The 19,587-nt window shown below is 52.9% G+C and overlaps 5 protein-coding genes across 5 annotated transcripts; 2 read left to right on the top strand and 3 right to left on the bottom strand.

The window, feature by feature from the left end:
• Positions 1-2,337: 2,337 nt before the first annotated feature.
• On the bottom strand, positions 2,338-5,142 carry CAOG_02718 (pyruvate kinase). Its single transcript, XM_004349418.2, has 4 exons — positions 5,114-5,142; positions 4,232-4,576; positions 3,890-3,981; positions 2,338-3,786 (listed from the first exon to the last, which is right to left on the bottom strand). The coding sequence occupies exons 2-4, from the start codon at positions 4,530-4,532 to the stop codon at positions 2,458-2,460; spliced, it is 1,722 nt and encodes a 573-aa protein (XP_004349468.1). The 5' UTR covers positions 4,533-4,576; positions 5,114-5,142; the 3' UTR covers positions 2,338-2,457.
• Positions 5,143-5,634: 492 nt separating this feature from the next.
• On the bottom strand, positions 5,635-11,888 carry CAOG_02719 (amoeboid myosin I). The gene is made up of 10 exons (XM_004349419.2): positions 11,863-11,888; positions 10,683-10,811; positions 10,497-10,586; positions 9,672-9,944; positions 9,036-9,566; positions 8,848-8,913; positions 8,667-8,747; positions 7,439-8,522; positions 6,738-7,244; positions 5,635-6,602 (listed from the first exon to the last, which is right to left on the bottom strand). Exons 1-10 carry the CDS (start codon positions 11,863-11,865, stop codon positions 5,866-5,868), a joined length of 3,501 nt encoding a protein of 1,166 aa, XP_004349469.2. The 5' UTR covers positions 11,866-11,888; the 3' UTR covers positions 5,635-5,865.
• Positions 11,889-12,014: 126 nt separating this feature from the next.
• CAOG_02720 (hypothetical protein) lies at positions 12,015-13,640 on the top strand. The gene is made up of 4 exons (XM_004349420.2): positions 12,015-12,196; positions 12,472-12,652; positions 12,742-12,911; positions 13,043-13,640. The coding sequence occupies exons 1-4, from the start codon at positions 12,173-12,175 to the stop codon at positions 13,631-13,633; spliced, it is 966 nt and encodes a 321-aa protein (XP_004349470.2). The 5' UTR covers positions 12,015-12,172; the 3' UTR covers positions 13,634-13,640.
• Positions 13,623-15,209, bottom strand: CAOG_02721 (abhydrolase domain-containing protein). Its single transcript, XM_004349421.2, has one exon. The coding sequence runs from the start codon at positions 15,142-15,144 to the stop codon at positions 13,756-13,758; it is 1,389 nt and encodes a 462-aa protein (XP_004349471.2). The 5' UTR covers positions 15,145-15,209; the 3' UTR covers positions 13,623-13,755.
• A 216-nt stretch (positions 15,210-15,425) lies between these two features.
• On the top strand, positions 15,426-19,585 carry CAOG_02722 (hypothetical protein; the record flags this gene model as incomplete). Its single annotated transcript, XM_004349422.2, has 7 exons — positions 15,426-15,618; positions 16,007-16,065; positions 16,240-16,331; positions 16,471-16,649; positions 16,762-18,694; positions 18,765-19,054; positions 19,191-19,585. 7 exons carry the CDS (start codon positions 15,426-15,428, stop codon positions 19,583-19,585), a joined length of 3,141 nt encoding a protein of 1,046 aa, XP_004349472.2.
• Positions 19,586-19,587: the final 2 nt, after the last annotated feature.

The raw sequence follows: 19,587 nt of genomic DNA on the forward strand, positions 1-19,587 counted from the left end.
TCGTTCTTGCCGGACTCGACTGAATGGAGCTTTGTTCCCGAGCCGGGTTCTATCTACGGGCACCAAGGGCCTGGCCAGACGGAGGAACCTCCTTGGACTTGTGGTTGGCTCGCCTTGTGGATGGCCGAGAGGATTGCACGGCTCGGCGTGTCAGCAGAAGACTTGCAGGCATCCACGTCTAACCCGTGGCCGTGGGTCCCTACCGATCCACCTCCGCCCAACGTTGGTCAACCTTCTAGATCTCAAGCCGTACCTCCCTTGTCGCTCCTGATTGCCGAGCATGTGCGGTTCAAGTGGCTCGCTGATGCCGCCCGCTGCTGGACACCGCACGTAACGAAGGCTTGAAGGGTGTTTAGTCCGCTGCTCTTGTGTTTTATTGTTTAATTTATGTATTTAATTTTATCTATTCCATATGGGTACGGTTTTAGACGATTTAGCTAGCGTAGACAGACGGAGTTGGTTCAGCAAAACTAGCTCGCCGAAGGAACATGATTCTAGGGGTACAACATTGGTTTCATGCCTCATCCTGGATAGCCACGTAACTAGAATTGATGATACTATCGGTTACATGTCATAGACCTGGTCTGAAGCACGATCTGTTTGAGGTAGATCAGCTTGAAGAGACAGACTCAAGCGCGAAGAGGAATTCAGCGCAGTCAAGTTTCTGCCACCAGCCAGTGCTATGGACTAGGCCCACTAATCACAGAAAACGATAAAATACTGATAAACATGGATGGGGATGGGATCTTGAGGCGTTCATGCACCCCAAAGCCGCGGTCGAGTCACGAAAAGCAAGTCTCATCCCACGACAAGAAGCGCAAGTACCAATGGCCACTAACGGCTATGATTCAAATGTAAATTATCTGACAACACTTTTAAAACCTCGAAACTTGTTGTATCACGGCAGTGGTGGTCACACGAGGAGCGTCAAGAAGACCATTTGCACGATTCGCTAAGTCGGCTTCTATCAAGTGGAATCGGTCGGAACAAAAGCAAAGCAACTCTAACACTATTGGTAAGTATTATCACGTACCGGTGGCAGCATGGACGGCCGGTAAAACGACCGGACACTCGATCCATGGTTTTGCGAGTTGGCCGAAACTTTGGCCTCCTCCCACTCCGCATGATTTAGTACCACATCCGCCCCTCCGCAGATGTGATGTCTAATGCATGTCAGAAGCAAGAAAAAGTTACAATATCAGAGATCGGACGATGCTGGACAAAGATCGAGCACCCGCCAAATGGGTCATTTCCGACCCTTCGTGATCCACCCTCCAGATATCACCGCAATTCCGCATCAATGATTTAGACTCTAGTACTAATTTACTGTTGTCTGGTAAAATATTTCATGGATGCGACTCGGAAATCGCAAGTTAAAGCCCGTCGAATGTTTGGTCGGGTGCATCAACTAGAAACCAACGATCACTGTCCACGCGCGATATAGAGCGGATACTATAGAGTGTATAGAGTACATTGATATATGGCTGGTCAAGCTCCTAGGTGTCTACATGGCTGGATACGAGTGCGAAGCCAAGTCGGACGCATCGTGCGGCACCTCACTCGCCATAACGGTTTTCAACTCATCAGACATTGAACAATCGGAATATGTATGGATTACACGGACAGAGCTGGTGAAAGGCATCGATCTCGGGGCTAGCAGGTTTTGGACGAAATTCGAAAGGCCGATTCAGTCCTTCTTCGTGCTATCGAGCGCTACCGCCCGACCGATCCCGGATTCATATACACCATGCCAAGCGCTAACTTTCTATACTAGAGGTGGCGCTAACGGGCTGTCCTAGTCGGCGCCCTGAGGGCTCGTGGACGGCTGTCCATATCCAGCAGTCGGACACTGCCCCAGGCCCGCCCGTTCAATGGAGGTACCAGACCCATCTACTAGATTTTTAGAGACCATAATATCGGCGGTGGGTGCGGTCTAGGCCGAGATCGAGCGGTCGGCTTGGCCGCGACGGACCCGAAACCTGGTGCGGCCTCCAGCGCTTCGCTCCTGGCCGTCTCGCACATGATTCTATATCTAAAAAATCGGCTCATTCCAATGGTATACAGTAGAAGGGGCTGCAGTGCCGTTTTGAGGGACCTCGTCACCAGCTGCGACACGCAAAAAGGGGGTATCCGTACACGACGATGCAGGTGTCCCCCGTCCTCGCCAATGCAGCCACGGGGTGCTGTCAGGTCATGTACAAACCTGATGGGGTCAGGGCGGCGGGCGGTGGTGCACAGTGGCCTCAGTGAACTGGGGAAAAATTCCCATTGCAAAATGTATACCCGCAAGTTTCATTCAATGCATTTCACTCCGTACTTGATAGTCAAAACGACAAAGGTAACAACTACAGTAATTTTATTGGCAATTGGAGGCGCTCCACCGAAAACAAGCAACAGTGCAAACGTCTTTTTTTTTTTTTTTGTTGTTTTCCGTTTGCCCCCAACCTCGAGCATTGCTTACACACAAGTCCAGATGCGGATTGTATTGGTGTGCTGCGAGCCTTGTGAAAAACCATGCACGACAATGACAATGTCGCCGGGCTTGACAAAGCCGCGGGCCTTGGCAACCTCGACCGCCCAGTGAATGCGCTCCTCGACGTCACGCTCCCAGCTGGGGTTTCGCTCGCGCTTGTACTCGAGAGGATAGCAGCCGCGGTACAAGTGGACCTGGCGCGAAGTCTGTGCGTTGCGGGAGACGGTGAGAATCGGGCACGACGGGTGGTACTTGGACAGCAGACGGGCCGTGTTGCCAGAGGTGGTCAGGGCAACGATTGCTCGGGCCTCGGTCTCGAATGCGGCGTTGACGGCAGAGCAGGCAATAGCCTCGTCCACAGCGAGCGGCTTGGGGGTGTTTTGGCGCAGCTCGTCAAAGAGCGGGCGGTAGAAGAGGGCGCTCTCGGCTTCGAGGCAAATCTTGTGCATGATCGACACAGCCTCGATCGGATAGCTGCCCTTGGCAGTCTCGCCAGAAAGCATGACGCAGTCAGCGCCATCAAGGACAGCGTTTGCAACGTCACTAATCTCGGCGCGGGTTGGGCGCGGGTTGTACGTCATGGACTCGAGCATTTGCGTGGCGCAGATGACGGGCTTGCCGACCACGTTGCAGCGAGCAATAATCATCTTTTGGGCGAGGAAGACCTTCTCCGGGGGGATTTCAATGCCGAGGTCGCCGCGGGCAACCATGACACCGTCCGTCGCCTCGAGAATCTGCTGGAAGTTCTGCATGCCCTCGTGGTTTTCAATCTTGGAGATGATCAGGACGTTCTTGCCGCGCTCACCGAGGACCTGGCGGATTTCCTCGACATCTGCGCGCTTGCGAATGAACGAGGCAAAGACCATGTCGATGCCATTGTCGAGGCCAAACTTGATGTCCTCGCGGTCCTTGGGCGACAGCGCGGGCAGATCAACCTTGACGGTGGGCAAGTTGATGCCCTTGCGGCTTCCGATGCGCGCAGGGTTGAGCACCACAGTCTTGACCCAGTCGGGGCCAGTCTCAGTCACACGAAGCGAGACAAGACCATCGTCAACGTACACGAGGCCGTCCTTGGCCATGACGTGCGGCAGCTGCTTGTAGTCGCAAAAGATGCGCTTGTCATCGCCATCGTTGGCGTGTTCCGGGTTGGTGCTGATCAGAAGCTCCTGGCCGGCCTTCAGGTCAAATTCGCCAGGTTCGCGCATCAAGCCAGTGCGGATTTCAGGGCCCTTCGTGTCGAGCGCCAGGCCGACTGCCGAACCGGGGCTCTGCTGCATCGACGTGCGCAGGTTGTCGATGATGGACTTGTGGAACTGGGAGACGAGGAGGGGCGCCGACCAATTGTTAGTGATTACAAGTGCAGAGTTTTTTCAAAGTCTTGCAACGACGATTGGGAGAAGGGGGGGGGGGTGTTACCTCGTAGCTGCCGTGGCTAAAGTTCAAGCGGACAATGTTCATGCCGGCGCGGCGGAGCTCGGTGAGTCGCTCGACTGTGTTGGTCTTGGGGCCTGCGAGAGAAGAAGAGAAAGAGAGAAAGAGAAAAGAGAAAGAGAAGGAAGATCCAGGTTGAGTGCGGGGGAGACACAGACACGCAAGGAACAACACGAGAAGGGCAGAGTCAGCGACGAGAGCATAAATATGACCATCATCACGAGAGTAAGAAGAGAGTGGGAGAGAGAACGGGAGAGAAGGAGAAGGAGAAGAGGGAGAATTTTTAGGGTCGAACGCCGTGGTGAAATCACTCCACTCCGTCCTTACCAATCGTGCAGATGACGGAGGTCTTGCGGAGGCTGGTGGGCTCGCTGTAAATGTCGAGGAGGGCCACATGCTCAAGGGAGGTGTTGGTGGCCTGGGAGCGGCCCTGGTTGGTGGCGACGGTCGAGTTGACGGGCGCCTGGGGCAGCGCTTGACCAATGCCAAAGTTGACCACCTGCGGATCGCTCTTGATGTTCTGGTAGATGGACTCGAACGCAGGCATCGGGTAGGCAAACGCAGGCGACGACGCAGCCGACGCCGTGAACGGTCCAACCGTAGAAGGCATCAGCGAGTTGGTGGACATGGTCGGAGGTGGTGGGTTTTTGAAACTTGAGAGAAAAAAGTGAACTGAGGGGGAAAAAACCAAAAAAAAAAAAAAAACCAAAAAAAAAAACCAGTTAAAAATGCGTTCAAACAAGGGCAGTGAGTGCGTGTTTTGAAAACGACAAAGCGAAGAACGGAGCAGAAGCAAAAGCACACAACGCCGTGCGGGGGCAATATGAGCATGGCAAAGAGACAGCGAGACGACAACGAGAGAATGGAAGAGACAAAGCAGCACGCCGACTGTCAGCAGTGCGGGAAAAATGAGCGAGCGAGCGCATGGAAAAAGGAAAAAACCCCCCCTTTGGTCACGAACGCAATGGCCGACAGACCGTGTCGTGTGTGCCTGAGCGCGTTGAGAGAGGTACTGTTGAAGCAATGTGACAATGGAGCGACACTTTCGGGGACATCAGCACCAGAACAGTCACTTCAATTCAACATGACGAGAACGAAAAGGCATTCAAAAAAAAGAAAAAAAAAGAAAAGTAAAATAAAAAGCGATTGCGCAGAAACGCTGATTCGTCGAACGCACGAAGTGTGGTGGAGGTTGAGGTTTCTGTTTACCAAAAGCCAACAAAAAATGAAAACGCAAAGGAAGAGTGAGCCGAGGTATCAAGCGTTCCGGTTATGGAGGGAGGTGGGTGGGTTGCGCTCAGAGTGGAAGGAAGGAAGGAATTGGGCGAAATCCGAGATTTGGCTTTCTTCTGCATTCATCGCTCCTCAATGTACCGGAAATGTTGCACGGCTCATCAACAAAACCTTCAAAGGACAAAGGTGGAGAGTATATTGCAGAAGCTTTCCTTTGTTTTTAATTTGATGTTTTGGTTTTGGAGACCTCACGAGTAAGAGCAAACATCGAATAAGAAAATGGTTTCGGTTTTTTTCGAAAGAGCAACAACAGAGGGCTGCCATCGTTTGGAATCGCATGCACTTTGGGTTGAATCTATCATGCATTCAATGCCAAAACATCACTGTGGCCACGAGTCATAACGAATGTACAGCACTTGTCCGACCAGAGCTCGAAAATTGGTTGAGCATCGCAAGCGCTCAGCTCGACAAGAAACATGTAAATTGGGAATGAGTGGGTACATTGTTTGCAAGTTCATTCACATTGTTTGAAAGTTCATTCACAGGAAGACGGGAGGTTTTTTTTTTTTGAGCCAACCGTCATTACCAACAAAACAACAGGCATCACAAACACACACACGCACACACACACACAAAAAGGGACAGACAAATTGGTCGATCGATCTTGCACACATCCACACACACACTCACGCTCACACACAAAGACACAAAGACACCACACTATCGACTTAAACCATCTCAACATAGTTGGAGGGGAAGAGACCAATGCGGTTGCCGACACGGCCTTGCCACCAGCCGGGGTTGTCCTTGTTCAAAATATCAACCACATCGCCAGTGGTGAGCGCGAGCTCGTCCGTGTCATTGGCCGTGTAGTCGTAGATGGCACGGCATTGCGGGACGGCCTTGGGCGCGGGACGGGCGGGGCCGGGACCGGCTGCACCGCCGCGACCAGGGCCTGCCGGGCCGGCACCACGTCCACGAGGAGCAGCACCGCCGCGAGGAGGGCCAGCCGCAGCCATTCCGCCACGAGCCGGACCAGCGCCGGGTGGGCCACCGGCAGCCGAGGCCGGCGCGCCGCGCGGAGCCAAGCCACCTCGGGTCGGGCCGCCGCTCGGAGGGCCGCCAGCAGCAGCAGCGGGGGCACCACGGGGGGCCATGCCGCCACGGGGAGCCATGCCGCCGCGCATGGGCGGAGCAGCGCCGCGGGTTGGTGGGGCAGCGCGCATCGGCGGAGGAGCGTCATCCTCCTGGTCGTCTTGTTGTTGTGGGGCGGGTGCTTGTGGGGCGGGTGCACGGGGAGCCATGCCACCGCGCGTCGGGGGAGCACCACGAGCAGGCGGAGCAGCACCACGCGGCGGGGGAGCACCGCCACCACCACCAGAAGGAGCCGGAGGAGCGCGACCACGACCACCGCCGCCGCCACCACGGGGAGCGGATTGGCGAGCCACAGGTTGGAAGTTGGGACCTGTGTTGAGCAAACATACCACGACATGGCATGAGTCAGTTTGAGCGAATTCCTAAACTGCACGGAAACTTCCGACAAACGGAAATACAACCACTACAACCACCACCAGGTCTTCAACGGCTCGAAATAACTCACGAGAATCCTTCGGCAAACCTTGGCCAATCGTCACAATACCACCCTTGCCACCGGGCTTAACAATGGCGAGATCGCCCTGGCCGTACGAGAAGGCAATCATGCGAGTACCGGCGCTGTCCATAAAGCCACCCTTCTTGACAGTGTACTGGATCTTGTCCGAAAAGTTGACGGTGAGCTTCCGTTGAGTGGCGGCCAAGTACTTGTCGCTGAGCGTGGTGAGGAACTCGGTCTTGAAGATGAGCTCAAACACGTTGTCGTACTCGCTCGGGACGTGCAGAATGACGAAATCGTCCTGGAACGGGCTGAGCGTTACGCCAGAGATTTGCGCCATCTCGATGCGGCGCTTGACCTCCAGCACGAGCTTGCCCTTCTCGGGACCCTTTTGCACCTTCTCCAATGCAACCAAGTACAAGGCCTGCGATGTAAGCAGCAGGTCTCGCTTTTGGCCGTTGAAGCGACGGTCGTATTTCATGACGTCGCAGGCAAACTCGACACGCTCCTTCTTGGCTGTGTTGATCATAAATTGGGGGGGGGGGGCAAACGCGACAAGGAAGGGAGCACTGTCAGTCACGCTTCTCCCAAAAAAAAAAAAAAAAAACAAACAACAACAACAACAACAAAAAAAAAAAAAACCCAAAAAAACCCCAACACCCCACCACGAAATCACACAACCACCATCACCAACACAGAGCACCACTCACGTAGCAATGCACGAAGCGCTGGGTTGTCCTGGAAGCCAATGTAGTCGCCGACAAAGTTGCGGTTGAGACTGCCTCGCCTGCGTTCCTTCTTGCCAAAGAGAATGTCGGTAGCCTTCTGCTTGAGCTCGTGCATGTGCTTGCGGGCACGATACTGGCGGAAGGCGCGTTGAATCTTGCGGCAGAACGCGTCGAACTTGCGCTCGCGCAGCTCTTCCAGCAAGAAGAGCGACTCGGGATTTTTGACGAAAATCTTGGTCGAACCAAGCTGCCATTGCGAGTTGTCCATGTCGACCTTGTTGAGGAGGAACTTGACGCCTTCAACCGGAGAGCCGTTCCAATGAGGGAAGGTTTCGGGAGTCAGAATGGCAAAGCGACGCAGGAACTTGTCAAACACTTGGCGGTAGGCAAAGCCGGCACGACGGACACGAATGTTCTCCTTCAGACCGAGGTACTGGACCTGATGGGTGCAGCGCTTGGCATCCCAATCGTGTGCCTGCTTGGTTTCGTTCGGCTTGATGCAGCGAATGTAGTGCGGGGTGCATTTCATGAGCGTGTCGACAAGCTCGTTGGCCTGGGTCTTGATCTTGGTCGAGGCCGTGGTGGGGCGCTTCTTGTCGTCATTGTTGGTGTCTTCGGGGAAGAGCGAGCGGATGAAGGCGCTCGACGACGACTGCATCAGCATGATCAAGTCCTTGAAGAGCACGTCACGATTGCGCTCGCAGAAGCCGTCAACATCGTACGTCACGCGACCGGCGTAGTGTTGGATGACAAAGGCACCCGACATGCTCGAAAAGTGCTCGTTCGAGCTGACAGCGGGTGCAAGCTTTTCCAAGAACTTGCCATCAGCGCCGTCACCCTGAGCGTGCAGCGTGGCGCACACGTCGTCGAGCACGCACATGACGCCTGGCGGGCGCTTGGACTCGATGAGGTCGCACACAACCTTGTTGTTAAAGAACTGAATGGGGGTCCATTGGATGCCCTCGCGGACGTACTCTTCCTGCTCGGCCTTGAGCGTGAGTTCGATGAAGATTTGCTGAAGCTTCTCGTTGACAAAGTTGATGCAGAATTGCTCAAAGCCGTTTTTCTGGATTCAAGGAAAGCAAAGAGGACCACAAAAAAAAAAAAAAAAAAAAAAAAAAAAAAAGAAAGATGATGAATATGATGCAAACCCCTTAAAGCAGCAGACGTAACACGTCGCCGTAGCAGATTGGGTGTGTGCGAGCGTTACCGTGAAAATCTCAAAGCCATAAATATCGAGCACACCAATGGCCAGTTCGACTTTCTGCTTGACCATGGCAGCGTTGATAGTCTACACACCAAAGTCAGACCATGCAGTGCATGAGTAAACCGTCCGGTTCATGCCAGTTGATGGACAAATGGAGAGAGAGAGAGAGCAAGCCAAACGTTACCTGGACGAGAAAATCGAACAAGCGCGAGTAGAGTGCCTTGGAGAGTGCATCACGAGTGTACATGGTCTGAGAGCAATAGGAAAAAAAAAACAGAAAAAGCCGCGCACATGGATTGAACATACACAGCAGCAGATGATGAGAATCCATGGGACGGACAGAGAGTGGAGTTGTGAAATTGCATGCTTTACCTGCTCAACGTTGAGCGTCACATTCGTCACTTCAGTCTTGCCACCCCACTTGCTCTCCATGATGCGACTGGTGAGCTTTTGGTTGAGCTGGTCTGCCTCAATGCCGAGAAGATAGGCGGGGAATTCGAGGAATTGGGGATCGGCGACCTGGGCGTAGTTGCCATTCTCGACGTACTCGAGGTTGCCCAGGTGCAGAATACCTGCAACAATCTTGTACACCTCATTCTGGATGTCGTTGCTCAGGCCCATGACGCCCATAGCCTTTGTCGTTTCGTGGAATTCGGCGACGTCGTCCGTGCCGTCAACAGTGAAGCAACCGCTCTTGTTCAGGTAGTTGTAGTACTGTGGCTCAGTGATGCCGAAGGCCTCCTTTTGCTGAGCATTGGCGCCGAAACACAGCTGGTAGAAGATGTGGAAGTTGCGCTCCTCGCGGTTTTGGCCAACCACGCGACTCTTTTCCAGCAAAAAGTTGGAAATCTTGCCACCGTCTGGCTCACCTCCGCGAGAGAACTGAATCTCAAAGTACTTGCCCTGTGGGAGGAGGAGGTGGTGGTGGTGGTGGTAAAGGAGGAGGAGGAGTGAGAAAAGGAGAACAGAAACCAAACCAAAAACGACAACAACAACAAAAGGACGTACGAAACGGGACGAGTTGTTGTTGCGCACAGTCTTGGCGTTGCCAAAGGCTTCGAGAAGCGGGTTGGACTCGAGAATGACATCCTTGACGCGCTGGACGGCGGGACCACCACCAGAGACACGCGCAATGTACTGCATAATGTACTTGGCAGCGACCGTCTTGCCAGCACCCGACTCGCCCGAGATGATGACGCATTGGTTTTCCATCTCGATGAGCATATTGCGGTACATGTTGTCCGAGAGCGCATAGACGTGCGGCGGGTTTTCGTGAGCAGACTATTTGTGGAGTGGTTCGCCAGGTCAGTCAGTTAGTCAAAATTTGACACGGCAGGCAGCACGTGAGTGCGAGAGGTCGCAAGTTCAAAGGTTGGGTAGAGGGATGGAAGAAAAGGGGGCAGAGAATGAGGCGAGCAAAGTTGTAGAACAGAGGGAAAAAAAAAAAGGAAAAAAAAAAGGGTCAGGCAGGCAAGCGAGTATCGAGTTTCGAACTGAGTTCTCTTTCAAGATTCATTGCTGATGCTTGCATAGAGTTGAGAAATTGCTTTAGGCTCAATTGCGATGTTGTCAGCCCGAGTGGCTCGCTTGCGACAGAAACCGGTTGGGCGTTTCGTAATTGAGTTGAATCAAGCTCAAAAAGAAGGCGAAAGAGCGATGGCAACGCAGTCGCAGTTGCGTTTCACACCATGAAATAGTCATGTTGGACGAGGGATGGCGTGGGGAAGGAAAAGTGGGAAAGTGGGATGACATCACTCGGCTCGATTGGATAATCATCCTCGAGCTCAGTCCTCCCTGTTCGCTGCACAACAAACAAACAAGGAAGCAACTTACGGCGCCTTGATACTGCTCAATCTCGCGATCAGTAAAGTAGGGCATGGACTTGAAAGGGTTGACTGAAATCAGCACGGGCCCAATGTATGTCTGTTTGCAGAAGCAAATGATGTTTCAAAGTCAGCGGCGCGGCCTCATGCAGCAAGAAGCAAGAGACAGAGTCTTGCAAGCTCAGCTCTGACGCACAAAGATCAAATCATCCATGTAGCGCTTCTTGAGATTGTCGACAATCTGGTCCTCTGAGATTTTGGACAAGAGGACCATGTCCTCGACACCCGAGGACTTGACGTTCTTGGACTGCCAATGGTACTGCGGCTGTTACACATCCCAAGTCCAAGCACACACGCACACACGCACACACGTTCCAAGCGTTAGCACACGACACAGTACAGCAAGTGTGATTGAAGCAGAAAACAAGCCTCCATTCCAAAGCAAAAGTCGTAGAATGTTCGTAACTTTTCCACAGAACCACTTCAATCCGTGCCCCGTCCATGGATTCCCCCCCGTCCCCAACACAATCAGTTCCACTCGCAGTCACTCGCACTGACATGCACCAACAAGCAAGAGACGGCGCTGCGGATGTGCAATCGTCAGGGTTTTCTGCCGGAATGGTCAAAGCGGCTGGTTTACAGAAAAGGAAGGCAACAACCACCAGATTTTTTTTTTTTTTTTTTTTTTTTTGTGATCGAGCTCATGTTTTGGTGTGTTTTTTGAAACGACGAGCGAGCGACCAGCAATCGAGCACGAGAATGGCACACAGCGTCTGCTCCATGCATGTGCGCTTGTCGGCAGCCATCCACGCGAGTGAGTGCGACCTGGCGATGAGGGGGCGACGACAAACCACAACAGGAAAAAAAAGAACGAAAAAGAAAAAGCGAACCAAAAAAAAAAAGAAAAAAAAAAGGCGTTTCTTTTTTTTCATTTGATTCTTTGGTTCTTTTGTGTTCGGACTGTTGGTTGTTTTGACCCAGTGCATCCACGATGGGTATCGTCCGAAAATCGAGTGGCACAGCAAACAGCGGATCCCGTGGAGAGCGGACGAAACTAGACACAAAGCCAACACCGAGCGTTTGCCATTAAAAAAAAAAAAAGAAAAAAAAAAAAAGCAAAGGACGCGGTTCCAGCGTCAAATCCTCATTCTCGCCCTGCTGCTTTTTGCTTTGTGCTTTGGGGTGTTTCCAGCGACGTGGATGTTTCTCCTATCTTCCCTCTCTGTTGCCACTCTCCCGTTGGTGGCTTGGAATGGCGTTGCAAGTCCGGATGTGCGACGCTCATCAGCAGAGCGAGTCAAAATGACGAAGAGAAAAAAGAAAAACTCAAAGATTTTTCACTCAAAACCAGTTGTTGTAGGATTGTTATTATTTACCATGAAGAAAGAGTAAGAAAAAAAAAAAAAAAAAAAAAAAGAAGAATGAAAAAAAAAAAAAACCAAAACATCAAAAATAATAAATAATAATAAAATAATAATAAATGCGAAAATCGTCTTTTTTTTTTTTTTTTTTTTTTCGGTTTCCATTCTTTCGATTCTTTTTCTTATTGAGTTTGAGCGACATTTTCAATCAAGTTATCAATTTTCAACATTTGCATGTTTATGTTTTGCTCCGACATCAAAACCAACCGTCGTCGCGATCTTTGTCCCTTTTGACTGAGTGAAAACAGTCTTCTTCTTGCACAGAATGGCGTCATCGACTCTCACCCGTGTGAGTGCTGCTGTTGCTGTGTGATCTCAGTCCCAACGACTTTACTTGCTTTCATCTCATCACCAATTCATGCATGCATTCTGATCCGATCTGATCCCGTTGCTGTGATGGCGGCGCTCTCTCTCCATAACTACTTTGCTCAGTCTCTCGTCCCCATCTCCCCCCCTCTTCCCCATCATCCATCATCGCTCTACTACAGCTCACCCCTTGCTCACCTCTTGCTCACCCCTTGCTCACCTGTTTGCTTTTGCCGACCGCGGCTTTGGACCACTCAGAAAATCCTCGTTGGCAATGAGATCGAGGCCATCCCGCCAAAGCTCGTCAATAACGCCACACACACCTACCGCTGGACGGTCTTTGTGCGATCCGAAAGCCCAACCACGTTCGACTTGAGCTCTGTCGTCTCGCGCGTCGAGTTCCAGCTCCTCGAAGGGCACTTTAAAAACCCACGGCGACGCAAGTGGCATTGAATCCTGAACGCAACTTGGATAGGCTATCATTTGCCTGACTTTGCAGTTCGTGATTTGGAATTGGATCATGCACAGAAATCTCATCACCACCATACCAGGTCGTCGAGACCGGCTGGGGTAGCTTTGACATCCCCATCACCGTGTACTTTAAGGACGCCAGCCAAGCTCCAGTCAAATTCGTTCATCCTCTGCACTTTCCGACCGTCGACAATACCTCCAACCTCCAGCAGAAGACGCACACATTGGTAAAGCACACACATACCCTCTGTTCAGCATCGGACAGTTGCGGTCTGGGGTTGCAACAAAAGCAACCTTTTTTGTTTGCTTCTCACATTGCATGTTCTTGTTTTCCGTTGTTTGTTTTCCACTGGTGCAGACATTTGTCAACCCTTCTGCGCAGCTACGAGCGGCACTACTTGCCAAGCCGACAGCAGCGGCAGTCGCAGCCGCAGCTGCGGGGGGTCCGAAAAAGTCTCGCCGGGCGGTCGATTCCGATTCGGAGGATAACAACGACTCTGACTCGGACGGCGAGGCCTCGTCGTACCTTTCGCGCCAGAGCAAGAAGGAAAAGGAAAAGAGCAAGCAGAGTGCATCCAAGTCATCACACAGTTCCAAGTCGTCTCCCGTAGCCGCAGCAGCACCAGCCGCTTCGACAAATGGAAAGTCAAGTTCCCACAATCCAAGCGCGACAACCAAACGCGCAGCACCACGCTCGGAAGATCTTGGGGGTGACAGCAAACGATCTCGGTTGGAAAAATCGCATCCAGAGTTGATTGAGCGGATTCAAACGCGTATTTCAAGTCTCTGTACCAACTCGAAAACCGAGCAACTAGCACAGGTTGCCCAGGTTATTTTGCGCGACCCCACACGCACGCCCTCCACCGTTAGTTTGACACACTTTGAGTTTGATCTCACTGGATTGGATGCTGCGGTATTGCACGAGTTGGACGCGATTGTTTCACAGTAAAACGTTCTTATTTTCATTCTTTTGTTGCTTGGTTGAGGTTTGCAAACAAAACAAGCAAACCACAATGGCGAGATTTTCTGAGGCGGGCCAAAAACACACACACACACAAAAAGTGCACCAGGTCACTCAAGATGCTGAGCAAACTTTCGCAATCGCGGAAAGAACATGGGAGACATTTCCAAATTGTTGTGGTTGCCTTCGTGCACCCAGAGTGGCTCAGCGGGCTTTCGGCACGCACGGTGGAGTGCCTGGCCGTGCTGCACTGGAATGACCTCGTCCGCAGTGCCATGCAGGATGAGCACGGGCTCATGAATGTTGGAAATGCGGTCGATCGACGGGAATGGGTCGATGCAGTACGTTCGGCTGATATTGGGCCGGATGAGCCGCAGTCCCGAAGTGAGCGGGGCGTGCAGAATGACGCCTGCAATGCCGCGAGTACGCGCAGCCAGCTCGACGGTTGGCACAGACCCGATGCTTTGCCCGTAGAGGATGATTTCGCCGACCGGGATGCCCAAACGGCTAGTCGTGTGATCAAGCACGGCCTGCACATCCGCGTACAGGTTGGCCTCGCTCGGCCGACCGGTGCTGTCCCCGTAGCCGGAATAGTCGTACGCAACAATGTTCGCTGGCAGCGCAAGTGACATGGCCTTCAGGAAGGGCAGAATTTCTCCCATGTCCGTCGCATTCCCATGCGAAAACAAGATTGTTCGAACTACTGGCGTTGATGCATTTGCACCTGCACCTGAACCTGCACCTGCACCTGCTGGTTGTGCTATCCGGAGCGACGGAATGAACGCGCAGGCGAGCGTGTTGCCACGACTGGTACGAACTCGAAAGTACTCGGTTCCACGGAGGCGCCGTTGCAGGGTCGCATTGTACTCGTGGAATAGAATGCTCAACGTCGATACACCCAGCGGCGAGTTGCGCACTCGCATGGTGCGCTCTGGGACGTAGCATTGGTGGAAGCCGCACTCGCATCCGTCGGGCATCAGGAGGTGCTGTGCGGCGGCGTCCTGCTCTTGAAGCGCTTCCAACTCGCGCTGCTCTTGTTGCTCCAGTGCAGTGGCGGCGGCGTCCTCCTCGTACTGCGCAATGGCTGCGAGCTGCGCGTCGGCGTCCAGCTGCTGCGAGGAAGAAGCGGAGAGCAGTGGCGCAGAGGCTCCTTCGGCTCGCTCGTCACCCAGCCCATGGCTCGACTTGCTCGCAGCGCTGGACATAGACATGGTCGTGGTTGTGGTCGTGGTCGTGGTCGTGGTCGTGGTTGTCGCGGGTGCCTGGGCTGAGGTTGGCTGTGTCTGGATTGAGCGACTGCCGCTGCCGCTGCCGCTTCCCCGCGCGTCGTCGCCCTGCTGTGATTGTGATTGCGAGGATGGGGACGGCTTTGCGGGCGGCGGTAGTAAGATGTAGGACGTTGGCGGTGGGAAGAAGGCCATCTTGTTGGTAATGCTGGACGGGATTGGCGGGCAGACGAGTCCGCACAGCTGGCACAGCAAGCGACCGAGTCCAGCCATCGTCGTACAGTACCAACAGTACCAATAATAACAAATAATAAAAGAAAACTAGGATGAAGATGAAGAATAAAGGATTGAACAGTTCAGTTACAGTTATGTTTTCGAGCTGTTTTGGCTCAAGTAGATCTACAAGTACTGCTGAGGCTTCCTCTGTTTGACTGATGTTGCTGAAACAAGCTTCAATCTAATTGTGATGTGAAGTGTGTGATTGTGACTGTGATGGGCTTTTGCTATGAGATCAGTCCTAGTCTGTTGTTGCTCACCCGAGTGAATCCCAAACCATGCCACTCAAAGCCAAGCGAACTACGACTGCTGATAGTACTACTACTACTAATACTGACAGTCATCATAGTAGTAGTAGTAATAGTAATAGTAGTAGTAGTAATGGTGGCCGCATCAGCCAGCTCGTCCAGCAGCAAGGCAGACCAAGAGCAGCAGGGCTCCTCGCTCCAGCAGCAGCACCCGCCATGCCAAGTACTAACACCATCACACTCACACATCATACACAACAACAACGACAACAACAACAACAACAACCATCTCGTCGCAATCACCTGCGACTGAACGCAGAAGAGCGCTGGCTTTTGGATCAAGAATCCCAGCTTCACTTCACTTCACTCGTATGACGACGATGAACAAGCGAGGTGGAGAGCTCCATCAAGTCCATCCTCAACCAAGCGCTGGGGATGTGTGTTGGGGTTGGCGGTTGGATGTGGCCGACGTTGGCTGCAAAAAACGCTTCATTCTGATAAAAACCTGTCATTCTGAGCATCTCACTTTGACCTGTCATTGCTGAGAGCTCGACGTTATTCATTGTGTATTGTTCATGGCTGATGATGTTGAATTTTTGTGCTTGTCACAGTCTTTGAAACAAACAAGATCGTTCTAGTCAAGTTGGATGGACATTTCTGGCCAGCTCAGGTACAATTCGCTGTTTTGTTGGATTGATTAAGCACTTGGATGTGTCAACAGCATTGTAGTCAAGCTCCCAAACGTGTGGGGGATGGGGGTCGTGGACACTGTAGTAGTCGCGCGGACAACACGTACGATATCAGAAAGTTGACCCTTCTCTGTTGTGTGTGTGTCGTGCTGCAGGTTCTTCCTCCAAATGCTCATTCGAACAAGTCAAGTAGTCCACCGATTGCGGTTTGCCGTATGATTGACAGCGCGCCCAAACCTCCTCAACCGTACGTCTGCCCTTCATGTTGCAAAAGTACTGGAAATGTGGCTTTGCTCCATATTTTCAGCAGATTCCACTCATTTGCCAACGACAATCCACTCATTTGCCAACGACAATCCACATGACCATTGTCTTGTTTCTCGTAGCGTGTTCATCACCAATGCAGCTGATATCAAGCCTTTTCACGAAGATTTGATCGGCACCCTTCGTGCCAGTTTCATACAAGCCATGCCGCACAACAAAACCGAGCACATCCGCTACTCTACCTCGCTTAGCCTTGCGAAAGACCGCTTGCAACAAGGTTTACTCGCGCAGACTTTTGATGGTCAGAATGATGATGCTGATTTTCAGCCAAGTCGAACACCCACTCGTCAACGCAACGGCTCTGGCTGGAAAGAGTCCCAAAGCAACAAACTCTGCCCCTGTGCGCTCAAAAGCACCTGGCACAAGCAACCAGCCCGAGCCTGCAAAAGCCTCGCAAACTCTCCTTGCAGCCAGAAGCTCGTCCGGCTCTTCGTTTCCCTCCACGCTCTTCGTTTCCCTCCACGTCCGAATCGTCTCTGGATCCAAAGCCACAGCGAAAAACTGCAAGCCTGGCGCAGTTTACACATATACATCCGCCGAGGAGCAGCGAGCCCTTCGCAGCCGGCCGCCCCTCGTCCTATCCAAGTCCATGTTTGATACCCCAGTGCAGGCTTCCAAGTCCAAGGCGAAGATCGAAGTGATTGATACCCCAACAACTCTCGAGCCAGACCAGTCCAAGCCAAAGGTCGCAGCAATCGACTTTGCGCAAAGTCCTCGCACTTCACAAGCAAGCGGACGTTCCACAGTACATCGGGATGTGATTGAGCCTAACAGCTTGGAAGAAGAAGACAAGCCTGCGGTTCGGCAGTTGCGACAGCGCACCATCGCTTCACCCAACGCAAAGTCTCCAGCATCCCCGAATCCTCGCGCAAAAAGCGCTTCCAGTCCAACTCTTGCCATTTCCAAACGAAGGGCGAGCGAAATGGATGCCGAGGGGCCAGGCCCTTCCCTGCGAGTGTCGGCCGCGGATGTGACCGACGTAGTGAGCAGTCAAGAGGAGCCAAGGTCGAGGCGCGCTCTAGCCAGCAGCCAGAGTCCTGGCGATGATTCACAAGGGAGTCGTCAACGTGGACTTTTCAACTCTGCCGCGGATGGTACTGAGATCAGAAAGTTGCGCCAGCGTGTCGCATCACCCGAGACCAAGTCGTCGCATGCCAGAGTAGCTTCCAACCGTGGTGCTGGTGGCGCTTCCAAGCGATATACCAGCGAGTCGGATGCAGACGCCGCCAATATCTCCGCCCGCGCGTCCGTGGCCAATGTCGCGAGCAGCAGCCAGGAGGACTCTAGTTTTAATAGCGCTAAGGTGAACAAACCTGGCCGACAAAGCCAAGCACAGGTGAGCCTCAGCCGCAACGGTGAACTTCCCGTGGTACCCGACGACAGTGCAGAAAGTCCAAGTGGCAAGCGATCAACTCGGGCAAATCCAGGGCCAGTTGCTGCACCCCAGCCTTCGTCAACAGCTGGCAAGAAGCAACATCAAACATCCAAACCAACGCAGCAACCAAAACTTGACACTTTCTTTTCGTCAGCGGCTGCAAAGCCACTGCCAACATCGGTCAAAGGGCGCACCGCTTCCAAAGAGCACACCGATGCTGCCAACAACCCAGACAAGTCACCAAAGACAAAGCTCGAAGTGTTTGATTTTGACGAGCAACCGTCTCGAGCAACCCATGCGCACCGCCCAACCAATACATCCATCCCTCGTCCGTCAGTAGTCCGTTCGATTGCAGCGGACTTTTTAGAGCCAGATTCGACGCCAGCTGCAGTGGCAGCAGCTTCTGCTTCCGTCTTGCGTTCTATCGCCCTTTCAGCACAAGAAACAGTGTCGACAACTGCTGCTGCTGCTGCTGCTGCTGCTGCTGCTGGACCGAGCGATAAGGCGCTGCCTCCCGCTCGGAAAGTTCTCAGACTTGATCCACATGTGGAGCCAAGCTCTTCTCCCCCGAGCTCGAGTGGAGATTCGGCTGCTTTTGAAACTCGCTTGCGATCTGGAGTAGTCCGACAGCAGTTTGACGATGAGGACGAAGACGGGGACCTTCCGTCATCGTCTGGTCCGGTAGACGACGATTCGGATGACGAACTCCCGGCTGTCCAACTATCGCACCAGTCTACGACCGACTTCCGGCCTGGCACGGTCGTTTGGGCAAAGCGCCGCCTGGACTTGATGCTCAACCGCTTCATTTGGTGGCCTGCCAAGTACATTTCACGTCTGAAGGCACAGAAATTGCACGAATGCAACTTGTTCACTGGAAACCTGTCATTGACGGACAAGCCTCTGGAGAAACGGTATGTAACAGAAGCTTTTGCGTGTCGATGGTCAAAGTACCAACCTGTTTGCTTGCGTGTCATCACATAGGGCCAAGTTTATCTCTGTGAAACCGTACAAATGTACCGATCCGGATGACCCAGACACGCCTGCTGCTTACCGTGAAGCGCTAGCCCGAGCCAGAAAAGCGGCGGAGAAGCTTGCCGTTGGGACGGCTAGTATCGATCAAAGCTCTCCGATGAAGCAGCGCTTCTTTGCCAAGGCGGCTTCGGACGACGAGGATGACCCTATGGACACCGACCAACAAGCCGAGGAATTGTCAGATGACGACGACAACAACGGCAACACTGTCCAGCCATCGGCCGCTGACGCACGCGATAGTAGCGATGAAGAGCAAGACGCCATACTGGCAATTAGGCAAGCTGTTGAAGCACCTTGAAACGGCCTCTGTGCGTCGTGTTGTGCTTGCACTCATTGTTACGAATTTCGTCCTCTCGCGCAGCGCCAGGTACACAGGAAACATCAAGACCTTTGCCAAGGAAATACTGCCTCATATTTGCAAAGTTGCAGACGGTGGTTTTTCGTATTGGCGAGACGAGTACGCCAAGGGTGACGACTCTCGCCCGCCTGCTTCTGGACCAGTGCCCGACAGTGTCGTACTGAAGTTGCTCTCCCATTTCGAGGGCGACCGAAAGCTGATGTCGCGGCCGCCGTGCCGAGACCATAGATTTTTGACACATGTGATCGTGCCGGAGGCAGTGCTGCAGCTGATCTCGCAACGCGATGGTATCAGCGAAGAAGCGGCCTTCCAAAAAATGAAGAGGCCTCTCTCTCAGGAGGAGGCTCATGCTCTGTTCCAGGTCACGGAGCGCCAAATATTGAGAGGCCCAACGGCAATGGCAGTCGAGTAGTT

Source organism: Capsaspora owczarzaki (genome assembly GCF_000151315.2).
Source record: "Capsaspora owczarzaki ATCC 30864 unplaced genomic scaffold supercont2.3, whole genome shotgun sequence".
Taxonomy (NCBI): Eukaryota; class Filasterea; order Ministeriida; family Capsasporidae; genus Capsaspora; species Capsaspora owczarzaki.

Excerpts from the sequence above, each read along its gene's own strand:
- CAOG_02720 (XM_004349420.2), top strand. The coding sequence starts at position 12,173 with ATGGCGTCATCGACTCTCACCCGT. Across the intron at positions 12,197-12,471 it reads CGTCATCGACTCTCACCCGT|AAAATCCTCGTTGGCAATGA; the intron begins GTGAGTGCTGCT and ends TGGACCACTCAG. Across the intron at positions 12,912-13,042 it reads AGCAGAAGACGCACACATTG|ACATTTGTCAACCCTTCTGC; the intron begins GTAAAGCACACA and ends CCACTGGTGCAG.
- CAOG_02718 (XM_004349418.2), bottom strand. The coding sequence starts at position 4,532 with ATGTCCACCAACTCGCTGATGCCTTCTACGGTTGGACCGTTCACGGCG. Across the intron at positions 3,982-4,231 it reads CTCCGTCATCTGCACGATTG|GCCCCAAGACCAACACAGTC; the intron begins GTAAGGACGGAG and ends CTTCTCTCGCAG. Across the intron at positions 3,787-3,889 it reads TTAGCCACGGCAGCTACGAG|TTCCACAAGTCCATCATCGA; the intron begins GTAACACCCCCC and ends CTCGTCTCCCAG.
- CAOG_02719 (XM_004349419.2), bottom strand. Across the intron at positions 10,587-10,682 it reads ACATGGATGATTTGATCTTT|ACATACATTGGGCCCGTGCT; the intron begins GTGCGTCAGAGC and ends TTCTGCAAACAG. Across the intron at positions 9,945-10,496 it reads TTGAGCAGTATCAAGGCGCC|TCTGCTCACGAAAACCCGCC; the intron begins GTAAGTTGCTTC and ends CTCCACAAATAG.
- CAOG_02721 (XM_004349421.2), bottom strand. The coding sequence starts at position 15,144 with ATGGCTGGACTCGGTCGCTTGCTGTGCCAGCTGTGCGGACTCGTCTGC.